A 21,130-nucleotide genomic window follows, 5' to 3' on the forward strand; every position below is an offset into this window, starting at 1 on the left:
ACAGTTTTAAAAGAAAAACTTTGACAAACTGTAAACTTTAAGGCATGGGTAATTTATTTAAAATAGCACTAGGTGTTGCAGGTGTTCATGATATGCATATTTACTACAGAAAACTGAGGGATGTTGCCCCTCACAGAAAAGTGTATAAATCGACAGATCTAAACCGATAATTAATATAATTACTTTCGAGCAAGTCTTGGTTTTAAATCTAGATGCATAAAGACATGGTAAATCTAAAAGAAATATCTGAGTAGGACTGTTAGGACAACACAGGATACTATGTAAATTATTTGACATGTACTATAGAAACAATAGTTACAGTAGCAAGATTCCAACCTATAGTCCCCATTAACTTCATTGATGGAATATACTAGAGTTTACCACATAACCATGACACATAGTCCTAATTGGTTTGGGTGAAGCCGAAGTGATTCTTCCCTGAAGAAAACATTTGAAATTTCAGACATACAGTATCTTACAGTAATGTAGTGCAACATGTACTCTCCCCTTTCAAGACAAGATTCAGTGTATTCATGACAAGTATTGTAGAAAAAACAGCACATGCACATGATGTTGTTCATTTAAACTATATACAGTATAATACTGTTTTATTGGACCGTCTCCACAAGAACTGCATAACAATTCATCGGGAAAACATTTACAAACTCCTCACTACTTTATTGTGAAATTGTGATAGCTAATCATTTGCTATACTCTACGTCCATGTACAGTTTTGGATCTTTTTTTTTTTTATTCTAAAAGGACTGGCCGTTTGAGCATCAAGGGCAAAGAAAAGGAGTGTTGTGCTATGAAATCCCACTGACATGTCTTTCTTCGAAATCAACAGCTCTCTTTTTATGTGGGTTCTCAATGCCTTTAATAGGGTTTAAAGGGAATAACTGAGATAAATAATTTCATTCTAAAATTTCAAACTCACAAATATTCAGTATAAAAGAAATAAAGAAAAGAAAGGTAATACAGGAAATATTCAATCCAATGAAAGAATCAATAATATACTATTATTATATTCTTTTCCGATTGTTTTTCAAGTTGTGGCATAGAGGTAGGTATGCAACAAACTCTTAAATGCATCTGTTTGAACAAGTCCAGCTTTGAATTGTCTATACTACTGATTATGAGTGCTATGAAGTGGGTTCAAGGGCTAGCAAAGATGAATATTACAGAAACTGTTGATTAAGGCCTGGCTCAATTAGTAGTTAGTTTGTATGATCCGGCCGTTAGCTGCTAGAAGATAAAACCAGGTCTGGTTCCTTGGCTCCCTCCTGCCCATCGTTGCTGTGCCCACAGTCCCCGGTCAGCTCTGGGAAGAGGCTGGTCCGAGCAGAGTGGCTCGGGGAGCCTGGAGTTGGACTCATGCCTGGCTTCTTGGGAGGAATCGGAGGAGGATGGGTCCTCTCTGAGCGAGGAGTAAGGGGGGAGCGGATGCCTGGAGATAGGGGCCCTGAAGAAGGCGACCTCCCCCCAGGAGGAGATGCTGCTAAATTGCGGTAGTCTGTACCAAATGGAGAGCTGCTGATTGGTGCCAGCTTGACCCCAGCTTGCTGACTGGTGAAGCGGGACAGCACCTGAGTGACAGTGTTGCGGGCCAGCTGCTTAGCTGTGCTGTGCTCTGGTGGGGGAGGAATGGAGGAGGTGGTGGGGGAGAGGTCCCTGGGGGAAAGAGGCCCACCATGCTGCTGCTGCTCCAGCTCTGCCTGGCTCTGGAACTTGTGCCTGGCAGCTTGGAATCGCTGGTTGACTCCAGCCTGGTAGGAGGACTGATGGAAGCCTGGGCTGCCCAAACGCTTGGCAAGAACAGGGGAAGAAATGGGGGAGGAGGAGAGAGAAGAGGAGGCTGTGCTGGAGGGAGAGTGAGGGTGAGGGTGAGGATGAGTGTGAAGAGGGGAATGCAAAGGTGCTCCTCCCCCATTCTCAACCACCCCTCCATTTTCTGCTCCCCTCCCTTCCTGCACTGGTTCTGTCTCTTTATGAGGGTGATGGCCATTGACCTTTGACATTGAGGTGGATTTAGGAGTGACAGTTACCTTTCCATCCGCTTCAGTCTGAACGGAGGTGGACACCACCATCATGTTGGAAAGTGACTCTTTCACCTCCGTCACAGCCTCCTTTACCTCTTCTTTACATCCTCCAGGTTCAGCCAACCTCTTCTTCAGTTCCTCCACCTGTCTCTCTAGCTCCCTACTCCTCTCCTCCTCTTTGCTGATCCTGGCTTTCATCTGCTCTCGTTCTGTGTCAAACGCAGCCAGCTGCCTCTCAGACCTGGCCTCTAGCTGGGCTGCCCGGCTCCTCTCATTTTCAAGAACACCCCGGAGCTTCTCCAGGGCACTAGTCTCTTCTTGGAGCGAGATGCGAAGATGGGAGACCTTCTGAGCCTCCTCCTGAGCCTGGCTGCTGGCTTTCTGGAGCTCCAGGGTCAGAGTGGAGGAGAGCTGCTGCTGCTGGGACAGCGACTCCTCCACCTTGCTCACTAACTGTGCTTGTTCCTTCTCTAACCTCCGCACAGTTGCATGCTCCACTTCCAACTAGACAGAGAGGGAGAGAAATACAAGTCAAGACAGCTCTTCCACATTTGACCACAAGGAGGCAAAAGAGCACTGCTTTGTTGCATTAAATCCAACACTGGAGGAGAAGCAATTGAAAATACAATTGCTTTTGGGATAAAACATTTGGATATATATTTCGCACTCAAACCATTCTAACTGAATACTACAACTGAGTTGGCAGCAACTGACAGTCTTTTTATAAATGTTCAAATCGACCTTATTTCTGTCTATTAGATTAGATAATTACTCTAGTGATGTTATTTCATTCACATAGCTGATTTAAAATAGTGGTAAAAAAGACGTATTGTTTGCTTTATTAGACAAACAGTTTATAAACATGGGGCCCATTTGAACAACACAAAGCACTGAGATTCAAAATGGCTGACATCCTTTGTAGGTAATCAATTCCTGTTTCTCCCACAACTTTCTTGGCCCTATCTACATACAATTCTGTCTGGTAAACTACACTTAAATTAGGTCCACTTGAGTCATACAGAATCAGGAAAGGGGATCAGGTACAGTATGTGTAATTTCAGAGTGAGAAGAGACAGATAGCGGGGCAGTTCTTCATGGTTTGCCTTGTTAAAGAATTATTTGCTTGCAAGGCATGTTTACGGAAAGTTCAGTTTGCTGCGGGGTCAAAAGAGGGTGACTGGACAGCTTAAAGGCTTTGATGAGTAAGAGAAGGAAATGGGAGGTGATTAAATACAATCTAGTGTATATGATTAGTGTACAAAAAACAACACTGACAGGAAGGCTTGAGGAAGACTGGGAGACACTCAGGAACCCCTTCTTACATAAGGCCCTTATGCGAAGTTTGAACGGTGCTGACTGTGTGCTCATAGCTTGTGTGCGCGAGCTGACCTTGCGGTAGACATGGACATCCATTATCCCGGGTTTCCTGATGCTATAAAGCCCCATGGCTGCCAAACACCTAAACAATGGCCTCATCCTCCTCTGTTTCCTATGGAACAGCCCTGTGCTTGTGCATACGGGTGCCTGTGTGTGTCTGTGCCTTATAAGGCCAAGCCCTCTCCAACCTACTGAGTGACACATCGGAGCAGCAATGATGCTTCCCTGCTCAGTCGCTGGGGTTTAAATCACAGCTACCACTATGAAGAAGGACACTGTGCCGACAGGCAGACCAGAGGGAAAGAGGAGGAGCCGGGGGGGGGGACAGAAATCGCTTCCAACAGATGTTGTCATCTATCAGCAAGTGAGCACCAGTTTGCTGAGACTTTACAATCTTTACTAAACTTAAACACATACATACACACAAGCAGTACAACAGTACATGTAAACCTTGTATCTTATGCATGTCAGTCATACCTGTTGCAGCAGTTTTTCTCTCTCTGTCTGCAGCATGACAGTGAAATCATCACTCTGCACAGAGTCCTGGGCACGCTGTCGTTTCTCCTCCTCCAGATCAGCTATCATCTGTCAAGCGTATGGCCAAAAGAAACAGTTATATGACGTGATGTGCAGACAGCTTTCTTGTTGCAGGATTCGGTGCATGAATTTGACATCATTCTCAACCTGGAAAATTACATTTCTTTGATTTTCCCTCCTCCACACAGTATTGCTGCTGTTAAACTTGTCCACTGGCTAATCAGCCTGCATAGCACAACCTCCTCTTCGTTACAAGGTTTTGTCTGTTTCATCAACTCTCTAAAGTTGACTCATACACAGTCTATAAGTTGAGTGTTTATGACTCTTATAAATCTGCTGTGATAAAGCTCTGTATAGCTCCTTTGAGCCCTGGGTGCAGCTGCTGTCTGTCTGCCTCACTCCCCCTAGCCAAGTCGACAGTAGCTGAAACATGGAGACAAATAGATGAATGCTGCACACATTCACACACATAACGAGCCTATTGTACAAGTGTGAGCCCTCTGTGGTTGCAACATCGTCCCCATGCACAAATTTGAAACGCAGACAGGAGAGCTAGAGAACTCACTGAGTCTATGTTCATAACTGTATATGAGTTTGCATTGCCTCTTACCCTCCTGTGTCTGCTCTCAGCGGCAGCCAACTGTCCCATCATCCTGTCCTGCATCCTCTTGCAGTGAGCCATGACCAGTTTAAGCACAGCCAGAGGATTTGGGCCCACCGCCCGACCCTGCAGGTGCGTGTGATGCTGGGTTAGTCTGTTTTGGCGCTCCGCGGCTTCGCTGTCCCGCTGCAGCGCCAGGAACGGATCGCTAAGGTCATACTGACCGTAGCGCTCCTGGATGAAAGCGTCTCTGTGTTGAGCCTAATAGATACACACAAAAATACAACACACACATAATTATGGTGTTAGGCTGTTACATTAACTTACACTCATATGCTGACTCTTAACTTGAAAAGGAATCCCTCTTCCAAGAGGTGCTGGAAAAAATTAATTTTACTAAATGATGAAGAACAAACACACACACGCACACACCGTAGAAACACATGTACACTGATATATGTCCATGTACCTGTTCAGTCCAGACTGAGAAAAAAAAATGACCAGTGTGTTTATGTATGTCAGTACATGGTTTTGATAGGATGAATTCTACTGCAGCACAGGAAAGAATGGCTTAAGAAGATAACATGAGACCCAACTGCCAGTGCCAAGAAAAACACATATCACAACAAACATACTGTGTAAGCGTAGACATACACACTTTAGCCTATCATGCATGAAAGATTGACTTATAGGTAATAACCTTAGGGATTCATATCACCATTGAACACTGACTCAGAAGTGTGTGTGTGTGTGTGTGTGTGTGCAGGAAATCTGTGTGAAGTGATGTTATTGTCAGCATGAGCACAAGCAGATGGTCTTTCCCCTCAACCCAAACACAAAGAGGTGAGGCAGAGCTGTCCAACCCCCACCAGGGGCAGATGTTAACTCCTCTCCAGGGATGCAGGGGTGAAGGACCAGGCCATGAAATCAGAAAAACACACACACACACACACACACACACACACACACACACACACACACAAAGCTGTTTCTAACAAAGTGGTTAGATTATACCTAAACTAAAACAAAATAATAAAAAAAAGTTATAGCATACTTGTTTAAGGCTAAAAATTCGATCCTGGGGTATAAAATATGGTAAGCAACTAAACTAATACTAAAACAGGCTGGAATGACAAAAGGCGAGGTGGAACGTGATGGGGCTTTGCTGACCTCACTCCTGGTCAAACTGATATATCATCAGGAGGTCTCATTAACTATATACGGTTAGTAGGTTTGAGTTCTGGAGGCATGCTGGGTCAGCTGGCAGCGCTAGTAATGCAAGCACAGGCCACAGGGTTCACCCCGCGTGCCTCTGGGACACCCGTCTCTTTCTCCCCATGCAGTCCTCATCAAACACCCCGGTCCTCCAGCCCCCGTTGTCCCTCTGCCCAAGCATGCATGGCACCACATTCCTTTGTCGGTTCCTCATCATTTCTCAGAAAATGCCTCTCTCTACTTCCGCCTCTCTGTCAGACTCTTTTTCTCACATGCTCTCAGACCACTGCAGTACAAATACACAAATACATACATACACACACACACACACACACACACACACACACACACACACACACACACACACACACACACACACACACACACACACACACACACACACACACACACACACACACACACACCCTGAGGACATCAGTAAGGAGGCTGTATTGGAGGCTTTTTCTTTGGCTGCACAAAGAATGCAACCCTCAGTGAAGAGATTACAGGACTCGCACAAAGACACTTTCTCAATGGCTTCAGTCTCAGGCATTGTCTCCATGTCTGACCCAGTAGGCTTCAGTGTGTGAGAGTGGGTATGAGTGTGTGTCTAGTGTGTGTAGTATGTCTGTGTCTCTTTTTCCTCTTATATGTGAGTACAAAGTGTGTGTGTGTGTGTGTGTGTGTATGTGTGTGTGTGTGTGTGTGTGTGTGTGTGTGTGTGTGTGTGTGTGTGTGTGTGTGTGTGTGTGTGTGTGTGTGTAAGCAATTGTAAGTATGTTTACTTGTGCTCTGGGGGGGTGTGTGTGTGTGTGGTTTTTTTGGAGGAAAGAAAAGCTTTTTTTTTCATCTAGCTGGAGACAAAACTGCGGCTTCCTGAGTTAAATAACAATTAAACAGGCCATTACGGACCATGCTGAGATTGGATTTTGTGTGTGTGTGTGTGTGTTTGTGTTTGTGTGTGTGTGTGTGTGTGTGTGTGTGTGTGTGTGTGCGTGTGTGTGTGTGTGTGTGTACTTGTAGGGCTATTCATTGTGAGGACCAGTTTGAGTTTTAAACCATTGGAGGGAGGACATTTTGGCCGGTCCTCACTTTTTGACACACCTTTGAAGGGCTGTTTGAGGGCTAAGACTTTTTAGGGTTACAGTTAGAAATAGGTTTAGATTAGGATTAGGTCAGGGTTGGGGTTAGGCATTCAGTTGTGATGGTTAACTTTAGGGTAAGGGGCTAGGGAATGCATTATGTCAATGAGTGTCCTCACAAAGATAGAAGTACAAAATGGTCTGGTTGCTCATGGTTTTCTCAGGATACATCTGATCATAATGACACAGTGTGCTTTCCTTTATGAGAGAGCATAAAAAACAAGTCCTCTCCGCCGCAAAGCTCTGATTTCTGCCCAGCTACTGATGACAAGTGTCTCTACAACTAAGTTATCGGAAGAATTATATTACAGGCTAATTTACTTTTTGTCCATTGTTTCATCAACAATCATTTGTTTTTGAATTTGCACCTAGTATATAAGAATTTCTCTACCATTTTGCACAATGGTGGAACTACTGAAATGGGTGGGCTGCAGCTTGTTTAATAATTGCCTTCTTCAACAGCCTATATCCTCTAATGCCTTCCCACAGCTGTATTAAGGTGTGAAAGACAACCTGATGCTTTTAACCTGAAAAAATTCTCCGTCAGTCAGTTACCTACAGCCTCAGGGCACAATCATGCCCTTGTGTGAGCTGAAAAGAGCCAAGGAGTCCTGTTTCCTGACTGAGCCTCTTTAATGACTGTCAGACAATGAACTCTGCAGTTAGCATGGACTAAATTACAGCCCTGAATGGTATTGGTTGCATATCTCCTGTTACAAATGTACAGTTTGGTCCTTAATCTGACTCATAAATAATACTGTAAATGCCAGAAAAACATAATTGCTTTGCGGATATGCATGCACATGTGAGTATCTGTTATTTGTGTGTTAATCTATGAGCATACAGCTGGCGTATGTTTGCCTTAGTGTGTGTGCGCCATGCTGCATAAGGTTGTTAGCATAACCGCCTGTCTCTAGGGTAACGTCGCAAATCCAAAAGCTTGGCAGTGGGGCTTATGGGAAAAGTATGCATTCCTTGTGAATTACTCCTCTCCAGAAGAACAGTTAAACACACAGAGACAAAAGGACAGCAGGAACAGAACTGTGAGCTATGAGAAGCCTCTTTCATGGAACTTAAACCTAAGGAGTCCAGTGCAAGTGTCTTCCCAAGAGGAGGACAGAGGACAATGCATTGAGATGCTCCAACATCTTACTTTTGTGAAACATCCAAATAAACTGGTGTATAAGGTTGTCTTTCAGTTTTATCCTGGTATTTCAAAACAAAAAGTTGTTTATTTTATCCAATATTCTGATTGTAAACCTGCAGTGCATGAAAAGCACAACGTCAAGAGAGCAGAAAATCAGACAGCGCAAAGATAAATTACTTTTAACTAAAAATAAGGAGAACAAAAGGAGACATTAGGTCAGTTACAGACCGTCTAGTATTGGATCCTTTTCACATTTTTGTCTCTGGCCTCAGTGTTTTCCTTGATGAGAAAGTATGACTTAAGTAGTGCAGTTTTCATCCTAAAGAGTGGACAACTAATCTCCTCTACTGAAAAATGGAAAAGGAAATATAGTCAATGGACCACTTGTCATCAGTGTTGAATGACAGGCTTTGGCAAGTGAGATGTATCAATTTTCTGGCGGTCACATCTGATTTAAAAAGAGCAGGTGAAATTATAGAACAATCTGCTGGGGAAACTCATAGCAAGTGAGAAATGGGAACGTGACACGGTGTCCATGACAATGCACAAAAGATTCAATTGTGCCTGATCTGTGTGCTATGAAGTCTTTTTCTAAAAGGCACCAGTTGGGCAAATGTAAAAAAAAAAAAAAAAAAAAAAATGACCACAAGTTCTAATAACATATCAAATACACAGCCCAACAGTATGGATGCCTTTGTTGTTGGGGGGAGCACTAGAAATAGAGTTTAACGTGACAGTCTGGTGCTGGGGACTAATGACTAGCTAACTAGCCACTATGGACAACATAATCATTAGCTAAACAACATTTTGACAGTATAAGAGAGTATTGTCTTGGGAGAACCCATATACTGTCTATGGGTTCTCTCGAGGCAATACTCAGATTTTTTGGCCACTTGTAGGCAGAGGAGCTATACAACAAGCTGAAAGCCAAATGGCTTGAAATATTATGACCACATTATCAAAGTTGTTACCATTAATGTGTTAGCAAACAGTTGCATGCTTACACATCCAGCAGACACAGAGCAACTTCAGCATTTATTTGGAGTCGTGTTTCAGACGATGTGAGACATGTAAATTCACTCTTCTTTTAGCTCTGTTGTGGCTTCTACCAAATCCCGAGAAATATATCTAACATTAGCTAGATGTTCAACTTTCTTCACAAGCTAAGCAGCTAATCAGCTAGCTCTGACTAATTTGTGGAGAGTTCATTTCCGACATCTCTTCAGGGAGACATTTACTATTATGCACTGACATTCCCAGGATAAGAACATTTGTCATTGATGTCCTGAAATGTGCGTTACTGACAGCACAGTAGCAGCACCTGGATTGGGCCCTCATCTGCAGTTACTGATAATTTACTGAGATTGTACAGAATGTCCTCTGAGATCATCGTAATTGGAAATGAATAGCTGGTTTAATATAAGCAAATGTTCTGTATCATTTATGTCACTGCATGCTTTGTTTTAAGAGAAACAAATGAATTCAAAAGCATATATTTAACAAACCATTTGGGAAGTTCACTTGAGACAAAAACGGGGTTCACATTATGAGAAAAACAAGCTGCTCTTTAAAAGAAATATTTCATGGCATGTGCAGACACAGTACAAAAGAACACACAGAACTCGGTTAAAAAGGATGTAATGGGCCCCAGATGCAATGGCTAAGATGCAAACTTGTAATACAAATGCAACCGAAACGAACTGTACATTTACTTCAGTCAGTTAAGGTTGTTTATTTAGTACACTGATTAGGTTGCCCAGATGATACACAAGGAAAATCCCCACTAACCATTCCAGAAACCAGCATTAAAGCCCCTGCAGCATTGTTTCTAGCTTAGCAATGTAACTATATTGCCAATGTTCCCACATTGGCAATATAGTGTAAGCTGGTGAGGGATCGTGCCATTGTTGATTCTAACATTGCCATCTTAACATTGCCTAATGATTGTGGTCACCTGGGATATATACATAATGATCTGAATGTACAAATGATAAGGGGTACAAAAATGGACTTGTAAGATGGGTAAGCTTGATTGTCGACATGCTTTTGTTGTTCAAAAGAGAGAAAATGTGTGAGAGAGAGAGAGAGAAAGAGAAAAATTAGATGTTTTTTGAAGTGTCAGCTAAGGTGTGTGCTTTGGGCTCTTGCCGCATCCTCCACACTTCCCACCCACTAATTAACCACAGATGGCTCTAAGATAACTGGGAAGACGCCAAACAAAACCTCACTTTATGAACAGTGCAATGAGACAACTTCCAAGTAATGTTTAACTGCCTACAATGTTGTCATCAGTGGTTAGTGATGAAACACGCAAGCAGGTGCTCTTAGCCTTTGGTCAGGCAATGGGTTTTGATAATCATAACTTACGCATCATCAGGTGGAACAAAGAAGAGCTCAAGTATTTTTTTTAAAGAGGGTCAAATATTAACCTGAGGGGAATTCACTGATGCTGACATAAGTGCAAACTTCATTGGAAAAGCAGGGATTTTTCTTATCTCAGACTGGCTGTTATCACCATTTCATTTGTAGCTGGCAAATACTCTCTGGTTCAGTGCAAATAACAATGAAGGGTGGAGTTTGTTACCATTACAGATATGAAGCTTCATTTTCTAGCTGGGTCTAGGGATAAGAGAGGTTTCAATAAAAAGGCATCCAAAGGAAAACATTACCCAATCTATGTCACTCACATGGACGCGTCATTGCTGTGAACTTGATCTGTGATTTGCTGTGTGTAGGTGTGCTTTTCTGTGCACCTATTTTCTGCAATAAAAGCACGAGGTACTTTGATGTCATCTGAGCATTTTCAGGTAAGGGAGCTCTACCCTTTAGGCCTCAAGCTCAGGCCTCAAGCTCAGGCTTGATGTAGGTGCACTTCACTGACATCACAGATAACTGTGCATTACTGTGTTACATTAGGTATTACCTTGCTTTTGGGGGCACCTTATGTTTATTTTCTGCTCTTTTTTAATCTTATTTTCCCCACCAATCTTGACAACATGTGAAAAATTTGCAGTGATTCTTGTAAAGTAACAGAATATACAATCTTATCTGAACAGCACACTCTAGCAAGGCCCTATTGTTTATGGAGTCAGGAAAACACATCAGCCTGCAAAAATAGACAAAGCATTTTAGGATTACAGGATATGACGCCATATGAAAAACAACACAGTTCCTGCCGAGCATGACTATAATATTCAAACCACACAAACCTGATGGCCTGAGTAAACAAAAAGTTAAATAACAGCAACATTTGTTTTATCACCACAGGTACTTGAAGCCACAAAGTCTTAAACAAAAAAGTTGAAAGTAGTCCCTTGGTGCAGATGTGAGGCCTATTTCGATGACACAGGCTTTGCTTCAACTTTCAGTGTTACAAGTTTGTTTCCCACTGTGTTCACTTTTTTACTTGGTATCTCAAAAACAATGCTGAGAACAATCAAGAAGGACAGACTTCAGAGCTCCCTCAGTGAGTATTCAGGTAGTTTTAAGGCTCTCACCCACATCTATTTTCATGTCTATAACGAACATTCCTTTGAGCTACTAAGAACCAAGCTCAGCACTGGATTTATGCCACTTATGCCTGAGAGAGAGAAGATAATAATGGCATTAATTCCTGTATAGATATAGACAATTACAACACAAAAGATATGCCAGTCCTGTTGTAATGCAGTACCATTTACTGGTGTCATGTTCTCAGGAATGTTCCCTGAAGTAAAACTGCTTATCTGTCTCCTTAGTGATGAGAACTAGTAACAGTACAATCAAGATCTGTGGAGACAAGTCCTATAGATGACGCCATCACATAGTGGAAGTAAGTAAACACTGATACAGTTCCAGATTTTCAGGGGTTTCAGGTGAAGAACGAGTTAAAAAGCGCTTGAACGCGGTTGTCCCGAGCAATATACAGGCATCCCATGTACTTGCTGCTGAAACAACAAAAGATTTAAGATTTAAAATAGAAAAAGAGGGGGGAGGATTCGAGAGCCTCTTTTCCTTTCTCAACCGTCCTCACGTGCAAGTAAACATTACTGGAACACATTGAGCTTGGTTAATGCACCGTGTTACCTGACAACACTGAGAAGAGAAAAACTGCAGTGGGAAGATGAAAAACAAACCAATACAGAGAAAGACGGGCTGTACAAACAGACTTCCTGGGTTCGTAATCAATGCACAGACACAGAGCTCAATATTGGACACATTAGCCAGCTATCAAGCCCTGTAACTCCCCCTCTGCAGCCACATGTCTACACACAATCTGTCCTAACATGCACCAGTCGGTTAAAATGGTGTACAGGTCCCCTGCGGCAAGAAGGGAAGTCGGTGATTTGAGCCTACAACTCTGTCCATCCTCTCCACAATAAACACTGCAGCCTCTAACTGGCCCACCAGAGACTATCAGAGTGTGTGTTCGTGAGGGAGTGGGCACATAGGACGTGGGTCATGGTCAAACATGAAAGACCCCCCGTAATGTGGCTGTGTGTGAGGGAGAGAGAGGGAGGAAAGGAGGGAGAGGAAAACAAGCAATATAGCTAAAGATACGGAAAACGGAATAGTTGGTCCCAACAACAAGATAACTATACATTTGTCCTAAGGGAAAGACTGTGTGTGTATGTGTTGAGTTTCAGGCCAAACCCTGCGTGCGTCACAACTGGACGACTGCCTTTCCAGATGCATCTGAGCTGGTGTGGTAAGAACGGCTCCCCCTCAGGCCCTGACACTGAAATTAACTCATGATTACAGCCTCACTTGCTTGCTAGATAAACTTCCCTATGAAGGCCTATTTATTACAGAAAGACAGTCATGGTTGCTACTTATCCTCATCACAACCTCAACCACTACTTCAGACAATGAGTCCAACATTCAGGGCCTAAGCAACTTTATCCAAGCCCGGAGCAGCTGCTGTGGACATGAGTGTAAAAAGCTGCCAGGGTCCTGGAGAGAGCCAATCAGAGCCCCACAACACTGCAAAGCATTGGAGCTTTAGAAAGCTACACTATCTCTTTGAATATGAGGGAATGAGCTTCACAAAACTGATGATTAAAAGGAACAACTGTGTAAGAAATGTAAAACGTGATAAGGTTGTTGTTGAGCAACGTCTGAGGTGCTGTTCACTGTGTGCATTCGGGTTATTCAAGCGGTCCAACTGGATAAGGTGCCTAAAAGATTCAGGAGTTCTCTAGAGATTGTCTAAGATTTGTTTCTGTTAAGCAGCAACGGGAGTTTCCCAGATTAAAACAAATGTGAGCACAAATGGTCAATGTGCCTGAACTGGATCTTGACACAATGTAGACAAATTTGGTCTGGATAGTTCCTCAACTGGAAAAAAATGAAAAACGCTGCTTTTAACTGTGGCCAGAGATTGGTCTGACCAGCAACAATGTTGCTGCTCTGGTGGAATAAATGGCCTGGGAAACCAGAAGGGCTCCTGTGCCATTGTCTTTATTAGCTCTGTTTCCTCACTTTCCTGTTTACACATCCCCTCCCTGTTAGCTGACATTCTTTTTGGGGGTGTAATGCTGAAACAGGTTAATTTTAGTGTCTAAGGATATCTTCAGTAAAGACAAGGCATATAGTGTGTTTAATTTAATCGGTTTCTAGAATGGCTATATCATTTTTCAGTTATAATTACTGTATGTACACACACTCCCAAGTCCATTGGGGGATTTGTTACTACAGGTTGTAGTGTCCAACCTACCCTGAGGGTGTGTATGACCACATCCTGGGCCTCCAGCTCTCCCTCCAAGATACTCAGGAGAGTCAGCAGCTCTGCTCTGCTCAGAGCCTCCACATTCATTTTCTCCTCCTGAACAGAGATAGAGAAACAGAGGGAGTGGGAAAGAATAAGAGAAAGAGATATTCGTGAAAACCTGGTTTTACAAATGAACATAAAATGCAATCAGAATGATCTATCAACACAAGGAATATGAATGCTTCCAGGTAATGCAAATGAATTTATGTGCAGAATAGCACTTATTGGTGGCTCGTCTGCGTGCATTATGAAGTGAGTGCCACAGAGCTGATATAGGATGGCACTCGGGGTGCCGTCTGTGGCCTCACTGGGCTGTTCTCAGGGTTATAAACAGGAAGTCATTAGCATATCTGCATGTTAAGTTGCTGAGGGACTGAGGACTGCTGTCTGCTCTATTTAGCAACAACTGTCCACTGCAAAGGTTCAGTGTGATCTGAAGACTGTTAGGCGAATGTGAATGTTTGAAACATCTGATTTGGCACACACTTGCAAGGTAATAGCCATCCCGCACTCCATCCTCTGTATCCTGTGACTCATCAGCCAGCCCCAGTCTAGTCAGAGGTACCAGACATAACACGCCTCACATAGCTGACATCATCCTTAAAATGAATAAAAACACAAAACACAGTTGACTTCATCTTTTAAAGTAGCGGTGAGGTTGCTTTCATGTTACTGCCAGTGCCTTATAATAGTGCGGCGGCTGCTCCTCGGAGTGTTAATCCCGTTTGACAAGTTACGTGCAAGCTGTGATGTCAGATAACAAAAGCTATAATGATCAGACTTGTCTCTTACTCCTCACATCGTTCTCTCTCCCCCACAACACAAATAAACAAAACTGACATCAAATAACAAAACTCAATGTAGGATGCCTAGAGAGTTTGTAGTCTGCAGAATGTACAGTAGACTTGCCGTGTATCTTATGCTACACACAGATGTCTGTGAAATTAAAGCAAAAATCCAACATAAAGTGTTTTAGTAAGGTCCACCACGAGCCACCAGAACAGCCTCACTGGTCCTTGGCATAGATTCTACCAGACTCTGAAACTCTAGTAGAGGGATTTCTTCAAAAAGATATTCCCTCATTTGTGGTTTTGATGATGATGGTGGAGAGTGTAGTTTATCATTTGGGTCCCAAATCTGTAAGTGTTCACCTGAGTTGAGATCTACTGACTGTGGAGGCCACGGCTTTTGATTCTTAACATTTTCATACTCATCAGACCGTTCAGTGAGCCCTCGTGACCTGTGCGGAAGCACCTGCAATTGTTATGTTACCCCAGTCAACTTTTTCCTTCAATTTGTCAGCCGTCTGCGTGAGCAATGAAAGCAACCGTCCTCATCTTCACTTTAAACAAACTCCTTCTCTCCTCTGCTCTGCCAGCAAAGGTTGAATCTCAAGTGTGCTGTTTACTTTCTTGCTGCAGCGTCCCAGAACACTCTAAGTCTCTCCAGAAATTCCTCGGTGCATTCTGTGGTTCACCGCATATTCAAGGCAAAGCAACAAAGTGTGAATCAGTAGTTATTTACTGGCTACTAACTTGACATGTATTGCAAGGGTGGTTTCCAGTACTGCCCAACCACACACGTGTACACATTTTTTTGATATTAGTCAGTTTATTGCAGTTATTAGTGAGTGTTTGAGCTGCTGGCTGTCAGTGTAGGCCAAAGTCCCGATGTGTCACCTGATATCTGTAAATCAGCTTCCATGGAAAATCATTCCAGCATTCCAGGGATGCCCACACCATGGGAATCATCACTCAAGAGCAAATCCCTGAATACCACTCTGTAGCCCGCATGGTTTCAAGTGGCGGTGTGGCAGTTTCGCTGTTGGTAGATGAACTGGTAACAGGTTTACAATGGAAATATTTTAAAGGGTTTTGTCAAGAGATGTTACATTCACGCTGATCAAGCCAGATCTACAAGTCAATACCGAAGCATTTAACACCTAATTTGACAAGGATTGTCTGTGGGGAGTGTCAAAAATAGCCACTGTGCCACCCTGCTTATGTGTGCATGTGTGCATTCAGACAGTTCATTGTTTTCTGATCCCTTTTTTTCCCCTCGCCTTCTTTTTTTTTTTTTTTTTACGGTCATTTCTCCCAGATAGCAAAAACGCAGTCAGGTTAAACTTTACTGATCCAGGCAGAGAAACCAGGAAGGACCCGCGCTAATGTGTTCCAACGTGCAGGACAGAGGGCTTAACGCGTTCAAAGGAACAAATGGTCGCAGCGGTTGCTCAGGAACAGCACGGGATCCACCTGCCGTCCTTGGCCTTTGTCTGACACAGGGGGCTGTCATCATTTTCCTCGCTGGCAATATACAGTTCAATTACTAAGTGTCGCAGACATCAAATTAGCTATTATGTATATAGATTGCCTGGAGTGATAATGGTGAAATCAATACTGCATCAATATTACTAAAGGACTCACACCCATTAGCCTGAATATGAACTCAACGTAGGACCCTTGGATCTCAGCGATTGTTGCTCCTATCTACTGTTTACCTCAAGGTTATTTTGGCATTATTATTAAGCATTAAGTCCTGTCTAGTTTGCGGCTGTAAAGTTTCGGATTACCATAAATGGCAAAGCCCCATATAGTACGAGAACATAGATGCAGCAAGGAGACCTGTCCGGACTTTTGCATTTTGATAGCTAACTGAAAAGCCCCCATCAAACTGGAGATTTAATTTCTGGAAGCCAGTAGCAAATATTGCCACAGCCTGACGTGGAAACATACCTTCATGCGCTCTGCTCTCGCCACATTAATTGTTCTGCCAATCCAAAAAAATGAGGCTGCACGGCAGCATGAATCAAACCAGTCCGCTGTCACGGGCACTCCTGCTCTGAGGCGAGTGCGAACAACAGACGTTCACTGACGAGACTGCCAGCCAATCAGAGGGCCGCGGTGCAACCGTCTGACCAACGGCTGGCGGGCTTGTCGCCAGGGGGGCGGGGACAAGGGCGTTCTCGAGTCTGTGGGATAAACCTCTTTGTTTCAGGCACCCACCACTTTTGTCCCAGCGTGAATTTTCTAAGTGTTTGCAGATTCGTTCTAATTGCACAATAAATTTGTAGGCCCTGATAGTTCGGATAAGTAGTTGTAGAGGTAGTTTTAAGAGAACGGGTGCGAACCAGTTATGAAATTTGTAAAGAAGAAGAAAAAAAAAGACAGATTTTAAATTTTGCTCCTGCGTAGACAATCCGTAAACGTACTTAGAAAAAGTCGTAGAACCGATTGTTTTATTGCATCGTCGTACACGGTGTTTTAGATCCCCTCAATGGCCAAACGACGGCATCACAACCCTCTCTCTGACACACTCTCCGCTGCTCAGTGTATCAGGTCGGGGGTAGGTGTGACCATGCGGAAGGCAAGTCCAACGTGCATTGCGACATTTCAACACGTTTCACACAGTTGAGTCGCAGCTCCACATGAGGGTCAGTCGAGTCAGTCGGCCGGCCGGCCGGCTTCAGTGGACAGCACTGGCCCCTTGAGTGGGGTAGGACGTATGACGCACTCGCAGATTAAACACAGTGTAGGGTCTAGTGAAGTCGCCCCATGTCCGTTTGTGTCTCGGTAATGTTTACACACCTGCCACAAATGTATTGGAGATTATGATTCAAAATAGCGAAGTAGGAGGCGCCGGTTTTGTCATTTGATATTGTAAAGTGAGGTCATGGTGGGATTCATCCCCTTGAAACAATACCCTAACATTTAAAAGGCCAGTTTTTCAGTGAAATAGAATACAAAAAAAAAAAAAAGGGTTGGCCTTGAATAGGAAAATCTTTACCTCTCCTTCTTTTGTTTCACTGTGAATACTAGATCTTTTTTGACCTGGTGTCCTCGAAAAAGTAGGCAAAGAAACCTAATAGACGAGATGTTTTTGTGAAGGGTTCTGATCCAAATCTCAGTCGTCGTCGTTGAAATTTACACTGTGTTCTCAAGCTACAAGCCTGCCCTTCTCACCTCTGTACATACCAGACAGCTGATAAATCCTTTAAAGCACTGACAATTACCATCAAATAGTGGTAGAGTATATCATCGTGTCTCATCATGCCAGAGTATGCTTATATCTGTATTTCACTGGCTTTGTGTTTTTCCAAGCAACAGTTGAACTTAGCTAATAAGAATGTTCTGTAATCAATCCAAACCTGTATCTTCTTTGAAATTAGTGGGAGGAATATTTACTATTTAATGCCATCTTTCCCCCTTTCCATGAGTGGATCAAGAGCAGAGTTATTACTGCATATGCTTCATTAAGACATGAACATTATTTATAAGGTAAATTAGCCTGAGCCTCATCCAACGTTTGTTAAAGTCAGGCATCATTTTATTCTGAAAATCCTGTCAGCCAACACACAGATGCACAGGAAGGTGAGCTGCAGACTATCAGATGGGATCTGATGTCATAGGGAATGATCTCGCCAGAAGTTCAGGAGCTGAATGAAGAAAGAAGAATAAATTCTTTGACATGATTTAAAGATGCAAATGTGTGTATGCACGTGTGCTTATTAAATGGAAAAGAGAGATAGATAGTAGGTGCACATACACAACTGTTTATTTTGGCCGTCCGACAAAAATGTCCAAGCCAAAGATAAAACCAAATCTGCGCTCTTCCTTGATACCTAATGGCAATGCTATCTTTCAGCTTTATTTAAGGTGACCACAATGCAGCTAAAATCTTTGTTACAGATAGAGAACCTGAGGTAGCAATTAAGCTAACAGGTAAACACACCACTTAAAGTGTCATTTGTATCTAATATTTATTTAACCACTGTGTAATGCATGGTTTTAGGGGAGATCCTCTAACAAGGAGTATATTTTGATTTTTTCTCAGGCAATGCAATAAGAGGCAGGTTTATTTTCATAGCACTGTGTGAAATTTTCACATCTACAGGTAATTTTGTCCGAACTGCATATGCGTTTCTTGTGGCTTTCACACAAATTCAAATGTATGTACAGTCATGTTCATTTGACTAAGTGATGCTACGACTAAGGTGGCCAAGGATTACTGGAACTGTTTTCAGAAATGTTGTCAGTATTACAGATACAGAAAAATTCTGTATCATAATGGCGAAATCTAATTGGTAGAAGGGTAATCCTGAAATTCAGTTATTAGCATGTTTATCCTTAACTTCAACAAAAGTACACATATACTGTACTTTACAGGGGCCAAACCGCGTTGTATGTAGGTTCCTATCCTAGCAGGGACATCTGATAGGAGCAATAGTCTGCTCAGGCAGAAGGGAAGATGGATAAATATAGGCCAACAGGTAATTTTTGCATCTTAGATAACAGTTGCTCTTATGTTTACTGAATAGTGAATAATGGAAGAAGATTTTTTACATAATGTAGTTGCTTATTTAATTCTTTGATATGCTCAATATCAGAATATAAACCTTGTCTATATTGCTTGGGCAAAGATGGTGGAAAACATATTTGGGGCCAAGAAGTGCCTCTGTCAGCTGTCTCACAAGTGAGATGTAATTGTGAGCATATCAGTAATGTCTGTGATGCCATCAGTGAATAGCGGTGAATGCGTGTGTTTAGATGCATAATAAATCAAACATACAGTCAGCTGGAAGACCAGGGGCCTGTAGGCTACCACGAAGCCAGATTAGTGGGTTATCCAGCTATCTTTGGGTTCATCTCAGGTTTTTACAATATCACGAAGCTGGCTGATTTTAACCGGGGTAGATTACCATTCTAACCTACTCTGCACGGATAACCTCCAGAGCTGGTGTACTTAAGAGGATCAGACGCAAGCCTGTCAACAGCCTGACTACTGACCAATCAGATCACTGGAAAAACTGAATCATTACTCCTATAGGATCCTGACATAGACAAAAGGGTTCGCAATAATGTGACAAATAATAAAGAGCAATAGACATTTTTATAGATCAGTCAAATCTTTTTTTCTGTTCCAGGCTTTCATGTGTCAGTCTGCTTTTGAAAACAGAACTTCCAACAAACCACTAATGATTCTGATGTTGCTTGTAATTAGTAGCTCCACCTCTTTCTCTTGAATGCACTCGTAGCCGGACAGGTCAAATCAGAGTTAACAGAGCCCATTGATAACCAGCTTTGTGACACCGGTTGTCCATGATGACCAATGTTAGGCTCAGTGAAGCCAGGTAACCCCAAGAGAGCCAGACTAAGTTGAACTTGCTTCATGGTACAGGCACCATAGGAAGAATTTGAGATCATCATATACTATTGGCCTGCTTACGCTGTTTCCTGAGACCAGCCTACTCACGTGCACTTCATGACAAGCTCTCAGCTCCACCACTCTAACTTGCGAAATACGGATTTCAGAGCACAACCAACCAAAGAACACTGACAACATGGAAAAAGGCCAAGTTAGGTAACAACTATTAAACTCTATATACTGTGTTTGCAATATAATAGTATTCATTAAAATTTGTGATCCATGAATTTTAACAGTAATGTAGAATCTTATCCTGTTATAGAACTTTCACTTGAGAGGATAACAAAGGAAAAGTCAAAGCAACACAGATTTTGATAACATTGCAATTTAATTCCATAGCACACAGGTAACAAGGCAACCTTTAGAAGAGAAATTGTGCTTTCATAAAGTGGTATTTGTTAACATTCAAGATCTCAAAAAGTATACAACAAATTATACTGTCCGTTAAAATACACTGTGAAACACAACAAAGTTTGTCAGTAAATCAGAATGACAAACTAGACTAGGTCAAAACCTAGTATACGGGTGGACTGCCCTTTATCTGTTTGCTTCATTCCTACTCTGTGCTCACATTTACAGTATTCTATTATTTATATTCTAATACAATTCCAAATAAAGCTCTTCTCATTTAAATGATTTTCTGTTTCTGTTGTCAGACAATGGAAAGTATGCACCAATTCATTTTGAAAGAGCAACGGCCAATGGTATAACTTCAGAACTTAGTCACATGGCATTCAGCTGACAAATGGAGCAACTCTATCAGTCAGTCAGTCAGTCAGTCAGTCGCCGACATTCACATTTATAGGGCTGGTCCCGCTGTTTTGGCTTTGTTGTTACTGTTGGCTGGGCTTTAGTTTTCTGTTGCGTGGAGAATGCATAGGAAATGTTTTCACTGAAATGGTTATTGAAAGTATGCAAGTTTTGAGTACCGATAAGATGTTCTCGGTTTGAAAAAGGAAGGAACTGTTAACTATTACATCCTATAAGGGGAGCCTAGACTAATGATATACAGTATTCTCCATTTTAAACGGTACACTATAAATGTCTGTAGGTGACGGGTTTTAGCGCACTTGAAGCACAGACAACCTTATTTCAGAAGTATATACGTGTATTTTTTTC

General features: G+C 42.5%; 1 protein-coding gene across 3 annotated transcripts; it reads right to left on the minus strand.

Moving 5' to 3' along the window:
- Positions 1 to 31: 31 nt before the first annotated feature.
- On the minus strand, positions 32 to 17,044 carry cttnbp2nlb (CTTNBP2 N-terminal like b). 3 transcript variants are annotated; one of them, XM_040152627.1, is made up of 6 exons: positions 17,019 to 17,044; positions 14,294 to 14,406; positions 13,754 to 13,861; positions 4,564 to 4,815; positions 3,894 to 4,001; positions 32 to 2,543 (listed from the first exon to the last, which is right to left on the minus strand). In XM_040152627.1, exons 2-6 carry the CDS (start codon positions 14,342 to 14,344, stop codon positions 1,239 to 1,241), a joined length of 1,824 nt encoding a protein of 607 aa, XP_040008561.1. In that variant the 5' UTR covers positions 14,345 to 14,406; positions 17,019 to 17,044; the 3' UTR covers positions 32 to 1,238. The 3 variants fall into 3 exon arrangements, with proteins under 3 accessions (XP_040008561.1, XP_040008560.1, XP_040008562.1); XM_040152626.1 differs by lacking the exon at positions 17,019 to 17,044 and adding an exon at positions 16,543 to 16,732; XM_040152628.1 differs by lacking the exons at positions 14,294 to 14,406; positions 17,019 to 17,044 and adding an exon at positions 16,543 to 16,732.
- Positions 17,045 to 21,130: the final 4,086 nt, after the last annotated feature.

This window comes from Xiphias gladius, chromosome 18, assembly GCF_016859285.1.
Source record: "Xiphias gladius isolate SHS-SW01 ecotype Sanya breed wild chromosome 18, ASM1685928v1, whole genome shotgun sequence".
Taxonomy (NCBI): domain Eukaryota; kingdom Metazoa; phylum Chordata; class Actinopteri; order Istiophoriformes; family Xiphiidae; genus Xiphias; species Xiphias gladius.